This window comes from Neoarius graeffei, chromosome 6, assembly GCF_027579695.1.
Source record: "Neoarius graeffei isolate fNeoGra1 chromosome 6, fNeoGra1.pri, whole genome shotgun sequence".
NCBI classification, from domain to species: domain Eukaryota; kingdom Metazoa; phylum Chordata; class Actinopteri; order Siluriformes; family Ariidae; genus Neoarius; species Neoarius graeffei.
This window is the reverse complement of record NC_083574.1, coordinates 61,266,253-61,277,767: the sequence shown is the minus strand read 5'-3', so window position 1 is coordinate 61,277,767 and position 11,515 is coordinate 61,266,253. Positions and strand designations below refer to the sequence as shown.

General features: G+C 42.3%; 1 protein-coding gene across 3 annotated transcripts in view; it reads right to left on the bottom strand.

Annotated features, from left to right (window-relative positions):
• Positions 1-2,876: 2,876 nt before the first annotated feature.
• cbfb (core-binding factor subunit beta) overlaps positions 2,877-11,515 on the bottom strand; it is a 97,446-nt gene continuing 88,807 nt past the window's right edge. The window contains exon 6 of one of the 3 annotated variants that reach the window (XM_060923966.1): positions 2,877-4,639. In XM_060923966.1, coding sequence (XP_060779949.1) covers positions 4,571-4,639 — 69 coding nt within the window. In that variant the 3' untranslated portion in view covers positions 2,877-4,570. The remainder of the gene's footprint in view (positions 4,640-11,515) is intronic. The other 2 variants (XM_060923967.1, XM_060923968.1) reach the window with 2 other exon arrangements.

The following is an 11,515-nucleotide window of genomic DNA, read 5'->3' as shown; positions in this document are numbered from 1 at the left end:
AAATATCCCCACGGCATGATGCTGCCACCACCATGCTTCACTGTAGGAATGGTGTTCTCAGGGTGTTGGGTTTGTGCCACACATGGCATTTCCCATGACGGCCAAAAAGTTCAGTTTTAGTCTCATTTGACCAGAGAATGTTCTTCCATGTGTTTGGGGAGTCTGCCACATGTCTGTGAAGATTCTCAATCATCCAGGTCATAGTAAACTGTGGGTGGTAGAAAAGGGCAACTGGACTTGCTTGAAGATTCTTGAAAACGTTTCACCTCTCGTCCAAAAGGCTTCCTCAGTTCTGTCTGACTAATAGGGAGTATCAGATATTTATCCTCTCCTGGCTCAGAATCAGAATTCTGATGACCAGCTCATCTAAGGCTACGTTTACACTAGACCGTATCTGTCTCGTTTTCTTCACGGACGCACTGTCCGTTTACATTACATTACATTTTTCAGGGGGGTTAATATAAACGGACAGTGCGTCCGCGAAGAAAACGAGACAGATACGGTCTAGTGTAAACGTAGCCTTAGATGAGCTGGTCATCAGAATTCTGATTCTGAGCCAGGAGAGGATAAATATCTGATACTCCCTATTAGTCAGACAGAACTGAGGAAGCCTTTTGGACGAGAGGTGAAACGTTTTCAAGAATCTTCAAGCAAGTCCAGTTGCCCTTTTCTACCACCCACAGTCTGCCACATGCTGTTGGGCAAACTCCAAATGTGTTTTCTTAAGTAGTGGCTTTTTTTTGGCCACTCTTCCATAAAGCCCCGCTCTGTGGAGTGTACGGCTTAAAGTGGTCCTATGGACAGATACTCCCATCTTCACTGTGGATCTTTGCAGCTCCTTCAGTGTTATCTTTGGTGTCTTTGTTGCATCTCTGATTAATGCCCTCCTTGCCCGGTCTGTGAGTTTTGGTGGGCAGCCTTCTCTTGTCAGGTTTGTAGTGGTGCCATATTCTTTCCATTTTGCTATAATGGATTTAATGGCGCTCCCTGGGATATTCAAAGTTTGGGATATTTTTTATAACCCAACCCTGATCTATACTTCTCCACGACTTTGTCTCTGACCTGTTTGGAGGCTCCTTGGTTTTCATGTTGCTTGCTTAGTAGTGTTGCAGAGTCAGGGTCCTTCCAGAACAGGTTGATTTATACAGACATCATGTGACAGATCATGTGACACTTTGATCGAACACAGGTGGATCTTAATCAACTAATTATGTGACTTATGAAGTGAATTGGTTGGAGCAGCTCTTATTTAGGGGTTTCGTAGAAAAGGGGGTGAATACCTATGCACACTGCAGATTTCTGTTTTTTATTCTAATTACTGTTTGTGTCACAATAAAACAACAATTTGCACCTTTAAAGTTGTAGGCATGTTGTGTAAATCAAATGGTGCTAACCCCCCAAAAATCCATTTTAATTCCAGCTTGTAATGCAACAAAACAGAACAAACACCAAGGGGGATGAATACTTTTGCAAGACACTGTAGTCAAGCAGAAACATCTTTAACATGGAGCCATCAGATCATTCTTGCTATGAAACTTTTTGGTTGTAGCTGGAGGTAGGCTATGCTCGATTAATCGGCTACATCTTAAAACCAATTTGAGAGACCTATTGAGTACTGCACTTCTGACCTAGAATGAGCTACTGCCTGCATCATTTCAATGAGGTAATGCAGTTTCAATTTGATTATGAAAGGCAAATAAACTCCCGAAATAGGATTCACCCCTATTGACCTACTCTATCATTTCCATCTTACTGCTCCATACCTGGACTTGTTTGAGTTTCCTTTTAAACCTACAAATAGAAGCTTTACATCATCATGTGACCCCCATAGCAACAGTTACTACGCCGCCATGACAGGGGGTACACTTGTAGTGCTTCATTCAGACAAGCTAGTTGTTATTGATCGTTATGGGAAGGTTTTGCTGTGTTTTTGGATGTGCCAATCATTCTGAATGAAACAAAGACATCAGACTTTTTAATTTACCAAAAGTAATTTATCATCGGGGGGAAAAACTGAAGAGATTTCTCAACGTCGAAGGGAAAAATGGCTCCCAAACATTTGGCGGGACTCAGCATCGAATGGAGAGGTTTAAAACCCTATGGTATACTTATGGAGATAAGAATTCCATAATAATAATAATTTCAGAACTAGGCGGCACGGTGGTGTAGTGCTTAGCGCTGTCGCCTCACAGCAAGAAGGTCCGGGTTCGAGCCCCGTGGCCAGCGAGGGCCTTTCTGTGTGGAGTTTGCATGTTCTCCCCGTGTCTGCGTGGGTTTCCTCCGGGTGCTCCGGTTTCCCCCACAGTCCAAAGACATGCAGGTTAGGTTAACTGGTGACTCTAAATTGAGCGTAGGTGTGAATGTGAGTGTGAATGGTTGTCTGTGTCTATGTGTCAGTCCTGTGATGACCTGGCGACTTGTCCAGGGTGTACCCCGCCTTTCGCCCGTAGTCAGCTGGGATAGGCTCCAGCTTGCCTGCGACCGTGTAGAACAGGATAAAGCGGCTACAGATAATGAGATGAGATGAGATAATTTCAGAACTGCAGCAAGGTGCTCATTCTTATCCAGTGACGTGAACATGAGTGTAAGAGACAAAGTGCAGCGAGGTGCTCAGGCTAATGTTCGCTTCTCTGTATAAGACTGAACACCTTGCTGCACTTCGTATGTTTGCGAGCCATTTTTCCCTTCTATGCTTAGAAATCTCTCTTGTTTTTTTCTCCCTGGTGAAGAATTATTTTTGGTAAATTAAAAAATCTGATGTCTTTGTTTCGTTCAGAACGATTTGCACATCCAAAAACGCAGCAAAACCTTCCCATACCGACTGATAACAACTAACTCGTTTGAATGAAGCACTACAAGTGTGCCCCCTGTCATGGTGGCGTAGTCACCATTGCTATGGGGGTCACGTGATGGTGCAAATCCTTTATAACACGATTTTTTCCCATGTGTTGTGATAACATTGTTCCAAAGTTTACTTAGATTACTTTTAAGCCACCTCTTACTCATAGCTCTGATCCTTAAATGTAATCGAAGTAATATTAATAATTTAGTAATAAATTACATCATGAGTGGCATGGCTGACGACACAGAGTAGAAATAAAACATGAAACAGAATCAAGCGTGGCGCGTCGGACGCTACAGTGGACGCATTTTTGCCGTAGCACACAGAGCCTGCATCTCTCAGTCCTTTATAAAGCAGTATTCATGATGGCCACTAAGTTTTGCTTAGTGTGTTCTTTAAGGCTACATTGATTTTGGGAAGATCACCTAAGAGCACTAACTTATAAATGCCTCGATATGAACATTTTGGTGAAAAGCATCAACATACTGACACATAATTCGCTACAACAGCTGTTTAACACACTACAGATACTCAGAACTCAAATACAACATGATTTGAAGTGATTTTCTTTTCTACGGATATTGATATATATAAAATCTTTGGGAAAAAAAATCAACTTGTCCTGTGTCTCGGCTCAATTTTCAGCTTTGAGTAACTTTCTCGTCTTACTACTGACACCAATCTTCATCTTACTTGAGTAACTCCTTCACCCTGTATTCTTTTATCAAGCGCTCCAGAAACCCAAAGGACCAAAATCCTGAAGATAGCCGAGCAAACGTACATGTGATATTTAGCTGTCTTGAAATATTTCATCATGTTGTGATTTCACTTATAAAAACTTACGTTGCGTATTTTGATCAAGTTTTGTGGAGTGAGTTCAAACAAGCAGCGCCGGTAGGAGGGAAAGCTCGCCTACATTTTCTCTCAAGGCGTAGAAAAAAAAAGATTGTGAACTGGTACAAACAGGAAAAACATGACCGAATGGAATAATATAAGGTGGAAGCCAATATGAGCTGGTTGACCTTAATATGCGCTTCCTGCTGCTTTCAAAGCGTGTTCTGATGTACGCTAACGAGAAAAGACTGGAAGATGCCGAGAGCATGGGGGATGATGACAAAATGATAAGCCTTCCTTGTCAACAAGATCAGCAGCTTCTTTTTCTTTCTCTTTTTCACTACCTTATAGCACAAATTGAACAAGCAAGATTTAATGGTTTCTCCTACAAAAGCGCAAGGACACACAAATTTTATATATATAGAAAATTAAAAAAAAAATCCAAAAAGTAAACATTTTGACTTTCACACAAACAAATATGAATAAAAACAATAAGAATGCCGTTTCATTACAATAGTGCCAAAAATAAAAATAAGATAGCTTGCATAGGGGGATGAAAGAAAATGTAGGTAGGAACACTTACTGGAAGGCAACGTGGGAAGTTATTTGAAAGTATCATATAGTGCAAAACCCCAAGAAGGAACGGGGTGGGGGGTAGGGTGGGGAGGGGAAAAATAATTAAATACGACGTATCCCCCAGAACCAGGTTAATACCAGCCCGACATACATCTTGTCAAAATGTTTTAGCAAGGGAGTGCGATGAAACCCTCCCCCACCCCCCCACATGTGGACTTTGGTCTCTTGTGTAATGATTCGGGGCAATGGAGTTGTGAGATTGTTATGGTGATAGAGATGGTGTCACCCTTTCCCTGCCCACTGGATTGTTGATTGCCGTTAGCGCATCTTGTGATCGTCAGCGTTGCCCATGTTGGAGCCAGGGCTGGGGTCCTGCTGTCGCCTGGGCTGTGCCACACACACACACACACACACACACACAAAAAGGACAACACAGTTAACATTAATAGAGTGGCTGGTAATTTGAAGATTGGACCTATACATTCTCAAACACTGTCATGAGATGGGGTTTTAATGTGCTATTATTCAGGAGTGAAAATAGAAGAAGAAGAAGAAGAAGAAGAAGAAGCAGTTCCTGATCAGAAAACTAAGCAGACATGACTCAACATCGAAAGTCTGGACAAGCAGGAATGGCTGAAGTGCCCTTGAGCAAAGCAACTAACCCTTAGCTCCCCAGGCTGTTCCGGGTATGTTGTATGTCGCTTTGGATAAGAGAGTCTGCTAAATGCCTGTAATGTACAGTGTCTTCCAAAAGTATTCATCCCCCTTGGTGTTTGTCCTGTTTTGTCGCATTACAAGCTGGAATTAAAATGGATTTTTGGGGACAGCATCATTTGATATTGTTGTTTTATTGTGACATAAACAATAATTAAGATGAACCCCCCCCCCAAAAAAAAATCTGGAGTGTACATAGGTATTCACCCCCCCAAAGTCAATACTTTGTAGAGCCACCTTTTGCTGCAAGTCTCTTGCGACATGTCTCTATTAGCTTAGCACATCTAGCCACTGGGATTTTTGCCCATTCCTCAAGACAAAACTGCTCCAACTCCTTCAAGTTAGATGGGTTGCGTTGGTGTACAGCAATCTTCAAGTTATGCCACAGATTCTCAATTGGATTGAGGTCTGGGCTTTGATTCGGCCATTCCAAGACATTTAAATGTTTCCCTTTAAACCACTCCAGTGTAGCTTTAGCAGCATGTTTAGGGTCATTGTCCTGTTGGAACGTGAAACTTCGTCCCAGTCTCAAACCTCTGGCCAACTCAAACAGGTTTTCCTCCAGAATTGCCCTGTATTTAGTGCCATCCATCTTTCCTTCAGTCCTGACCAGCTTTCCTGTCCCTGCAGATGAAAAACATCCCCACAGCATGATGTTGCCACCACCATGCTTCACTGTAGGAATGGTGTTCTCAGGGTGTTGTGTTTGCGCCACACATGGCATTTCCCATGATGGCCAAAACGTTCAATTTTAGTCTCATTTGACCAGAGAATCTTCTTCCATGTGTTTGGGGAGTCTGCCACATGCTGTCGGGCAAACTACAAACGTGTTTTCTTAAACAATGGCTTTTTTCTGGCCACTCTTCCATAAAGCCCCGCTCTGTGGAGTGTACGGCTTAAAGTGGTCCTATGGACAGATTCTCCCATCTCCGCTGTGGATCTTTGCAGCTCCTTCAGTGTTATCTTTGGTGTCTTTGTTGCATCTCTGATTAATGCCCTCCTTGCCCGGTCTGTGAGTTTTGGTGGGCGGCCTTCTCTTGTCAGGTTTGTAGTGGTGCCATGTTCTTTTCATTTTCGTATAATGGATTTAATGGCGCTCCCTGGGATATTCAAAGTTTGGGATATTTTTTTATAACCCAACTCTGATCTATACTTCTCCACAACTTTGTCTCTGACCTGTCTGAGGCTCCTTGGTTTTCATGTAGGTAGGGGTTTCATACGAAAAGGGGTGAATACCTATGCACACTCCAGATTTCTGTTTTTTCATCTTAATTATTGTTTGTGTCACAATAAAATATCGATTTTCACCTTTAAAATGATAGGCATGTTGTGCAAATGAAATGGTGCTAACCCTCCAAAAATCCATTTTAATTCCAACTTGTAATGCGACAAAACGGGACAAACACCAAAGGGGATGAATAACTTTCCCAAGACACTGTAACATCTGATCTAGCTTTAATAACACCACGAACATGAACAATGCTCTCTCTACCTCTGCCTTTCATTCAGGACATATTTGGGCTAAAGTACAAGGACAGCTGCCTTCTGAGACATATCATATATTGACGAGGTGATCGTTTCTCTGCACTTTATTTGAATAGTGCCTCTATTTATGAACCAAATTATGGTTTATCTCAATTCAGAAGTTAATAACTGACTGTAAATTAATGTGCCATTTATACAAGAGGTGATTACATGTGATGGAACTGAAAGTTGTCCCAAGTACAATGCTGTGTATGGGCCTCTGCATGCTCTTGTGACAAGGCTTTCGCAGATAGCTTTTTGCAGACAGTTGTAATTTATCGTTGAGCGGGGAGTAATAGGCGTGCGTGATGTTATTCACCGCCACAACGCAAGGGGGCGCGAAGTCGCGAAATCGCTAGGAGTAGTTGGTGGGTGTGGTTAGTGGAGTGTTTATCCTCCGGTTACTTATAATGACTAGAACTGGAGTCGTATAGATGTACGTACTTCCTCACTTCCTCGATCAACCGCTCTTCGTGCTGCTCCATCTTTGCTCGTGTTTTTAAAAATGGCGGTCGTGAAAACAAAACAAACCGGGAAAGTCGGGAAGCGGAAGTGCGTGTACAGCGGATGTAGAGCGGACCAATCAGAGTCCTCTTGTCTGCGAGGCTGTCTGCGGTGGTCACAATTTTTGGGAGGTGCGCGCAGAGCGTCTGCGAAGGGGGGGGGCTTCGCAGACGCCATCTGCGACGCCATCTGCGAGGACTGGGTTGTCAGCATAAATTGGCCTTATGGCTCCCATTGCTGCCCAATGAATTCGGTACATCAGCACATATAGCATAACACTGTATCATGATGCATATAAAGATGAGGTGGAGATTTACAACCTACACAAGCTTCCACGAATGAAAACAAATCAAACAATACAAGCCAGTATGTATTGAATGACTTGGAAAAAAGAGCCCAATTATTTTGGCTTAACTTCACATGCAACACATCAAACATACAGCAGAGGGCAGCAGAGCTCAACTCCAGTGCAGACTCTAAAAATGGAGCTACTTTTTTTGTTTGAGTGGCAGGCAGTCATTAGTCTTCAAATCATTTAAAAATAAAAAGATGACTGCTGCCCCGTATCACAGATACATATGTTTATGTGCATATGCCTAAATCTCTCCCAACATAGACGTCGAGACACGGACAGGGCAGACGGACAGGCAGACGGCAAGGAGGAGAGGCAGACATAGAGGCAGACATCGTGTGAGCTCATCGTCCACCTGACTAACCGTTATAGCAGCTTCTAAGCCTGGAGCTGATCTAAAATTTTATTTCTCAACCTCCATGCATAAACTTTAGCCTAAAAGAATAAAGCATGGAGCCTGCTGTAGTTTGTGTGTGTGTGTGTGTGTGTGTTTTTTGTTTGTTTTTTTTGATGCAATCGTACTAGCATATGAGGATGATTCAGCAGTAGCTCAAGCCCATTATGCCTTTTTTCACTGCCTTTTTCCACTGCCATTACTCACTCACATTGCGGTTAGTGAGAGCAAAATGAGAAGAGGTTCGAATTCAAAGAGCTTTGAGTTTCTAAATGCACACGTACAAATTACAGTCTCTGTGCACTGCAAATAGAAGTTAAACATTACACATTTAAATTGTACAACAGCATGTCAGTCAAACCTCTGAAATATCGACAAAGCTCGGAATTAGGCCTCACGCACCAAATGTAATTTGAGTCTGGGACTGGAATTTAACTGAACACAATACTTAGCAGCGATCTGAAGTTGGAGTATAGAGTAGCCATGCGAACTATAAAACACAGTATAGCTAGCGCTGCATTCATGGTACACTGTACGTGCTAATTTGCAAGCTGTAATGATGTCATTTACCACCTCAGAATGTTCGACGTGCAAAGTGAAAAAAAAAAAAAACAAGAGAGCTCCGAGAGCACAATATCCACCGCTGGCAACTCGGCCGTAATTCTGGTAAAATGCGACTGAATTGAACGAATTTGCAATATGCGTCTTACCGACATATAAGAAAGAATCCTGCCAAGTTTCGTAAAATTCCTCTAAAAATTGTGAGAGGAGTTGATTTCAGAAGGTGAGTACACTTCCCAGGACGGCTGCACGGACATCGCCACGACATAATCCCCCTTCGGGCCTTTCGGCCAGCGGGGGATAAAAATTGTGAGGGAAGTTGATTTCAGAAAACAAGCACACCTTGATGAAACTGCCAAAGTACAAGTTTGTTCAGAATCAAGGGCGTAACTCTGGTAAAATCTGCCCAAATTAAACGAAATTTCAATATGCGTATAAGTGTTATATAACAAAGCCTTTTGCTAAGTTTGGTGAAATTCCTCCACAAATTGTGAGAGGAGTTGATTTCAGAAGAACGTACACCCTCATGAAATTGTCAAAGTACAAGTTATTTAATCGAGGCTCAAAACTCTGGTAAAATTTTCACAAATTAAATTAAATCGCGATATGCGTATTACCGTCATATAACAAGGCCTTTTGCCAAGCTTCAAGAAATTCGTCCAAAAATTGTGAGAGCAGTTGATGTCAGAAGGCGAGCACACCTTCATGAAATTGTCAAATTACAAGGTTGCTGGTAAAATGCGACCGAATTGAAAAAAAAAAATATGCGTACTACCAACATATAACAAGGCCTTTTGCCAAGTTTTGTGAAATTCCTCCAAAAATTGTGAGAGGAGTTGATGTCAGAAGGAAAACGCACTCTTATGAAATTGTCAAATTATAATTTTGTTAATCAAGGGCTGTAACTCTGGTATAATGTGACCGAATTTAACGAAATTACAATATATGTATCACCGACATATAACGAACAATCCTGGAAAATTTCGTGAAATTTCTCCAAAAATTGTGAGAGGAGTTGATTTCAGAAGGTGAGTACCCTTCCTGGGACGGACGGTCGGACATCGGCACGACATAATCCCTCTTCGGGTCTTTCGGCCAGCGGGAGATAAAAAAAAATGGACATCTCCAAAAAAGCATGTCTTTTGTTTGCTCTGTCAGAGCACCTAAATCTAATAAAAAGCTACTTTACAGTTACAGGCCCGAGTGGCTATTGGTACCGTTCTACTATCGTGAAGTTCAAACCTTCGATCGTCATTTTGGACTGATCTGGATTGTAGCTTAGCAACAAGCTAGCCAGCAGACAATAGCGGCTCATGTTAGCGGGTCATGATTATAGCATTGACGGTTACCTTCTCAGAACAGCGAGTGGTGTAGATGGTCAGTGTTATAGATTTAATCAAGTTCTGTGTCAGTATACAGTATTAACTGAAGACAAACCTGCTCGAAACTAATTTGAAAGTCGAGAATTGAAAGTAGCACAGTGAGAGCAGCTACTTTGTACATTACCGTTCAAAAGTTTGGGGTCACTTTGAAAGGTCCTTATTTTTGAAAGAAAAGCACTGTTCTTTTCAATGAAGATCACTTTAAACTAATCAGAAATCCACTCTATACATTGCTAATGTGGTAAATGACTATTCTAGCTGCAAATGTCTGGTTTTTGGTGCAATATCTCCATAGGTGTATGGACCCTTTTCATGTGACGTCACGACAAACGCAGCCGCCATTTTGGACATGTACTACCAGTAGTTTACCACAGCCAACATTGAGGAACGGCAGCAAAGAAAGTGTTTATTTTCAGCAAGACTTCCATCATGCCACTATATTGTTGTGCACCTGGATGTAGTAACCATCAACAAACAAGGCAAGGGTTATCATTTTATCGGATCCCGGTAGATGCTGACCGACGGAGAAGATAGATAGCGGCATACCAACGCTTGTGTAGTGACCACTTTGTTGGAGGTAAGACGAATAAAATTAGCCAGAAAAGGCATTACATTGCTGTTAACATTCTGTGGCGGCGAGTGTGTAACCAAATAGGCTAAAATAACCCATTGTAACCTCTTTGTTCTTCTGTAGTAGCTATTAGCTAACGACATTAGCTAGCGTTGTGTTCCTTTGCTGTTGGTAGACTGTAGGACAGATCAGAGGCAGTGTCCTACAAACAGCGCTTAATTTGAGGGGGAGCAAGCCGGAGCGCGCTCCGGAACCTCGGGCGTTGGCTCCGGCAGCTATTTACACTGGATCCGGTGATCCGACACCTCTTTTGACTATGTAAAAAAAAATAATAAAAAAAAAATAATTAAATAAAAAAATGCAAGTTTATTTAGTGTTAATGTCTGATTTTGATATCTGTTTTGTTGGTGATTTCTCTCATGAAACGACATCCACAAAATATCTGCAGATGAACTTAATTTGCAGTGTTATTACAAAACATGCCCAGAAGCGCAGCGCAGCGCCCCCTCCCCCCCCCCTTTTTTTCTGCACCGGAGCCGCTCATCCTCTGCGCTCCGGGACCTCCCACTTTACAAATTAAGCACTGCCTACAAATAAGTGTTCAAAATAAGAGGAACATGTATTTGTCTCTTAAATCCAGGCCGTTCCCTGTAATCTGTCACAACGGTTGCAGAAAGTAATGGCAAATAGTGAGTGCACAAACCATAGAAGGTAAACTGTACACAGCGCCAGGGCAGTGTGATGGTATGTCTACTTTTAGATTGTGTTAGCTTATCAATGAACACACTCGTCACTCGACGAGTTTCACGTCTTTACGACGGATACTTAAATGTGTGTTAGGTATTATTGTTGCAGTCTAAGCAGTCATTGTAGCAGCTAGATGAGCGAGAACCGAAAGGGTCTGTGCCATAAACTGTTATTTCTGTACGGCATTGCTAATGTGTCGTTACTGTTGTTATTTCTCCCTCTGCTCGCCCTGTAAATGCCCTACGTCGCTGGATAGCGAAGGTGTTTTCTGCATCTCGCTCCTTTTTCTTGTATGTTCTCCGTTTGTCGCCTTCCTCGCAATCAAACCAATTCGAGCCGAAGTCCACTACATGTCCAAAATGGTGGTCGCGTTTACGAAGGTCACGTGACTGAACTCTCACTCCAGTGTTCTAATGGTACAATGTGTTTGCTCATTGCCTCAGAAGGCTAATGGATGATTAGAAAACCCTTGTACAATCATGTTAGCACAGCTGAAAACAGTTGAGCTCTTTAG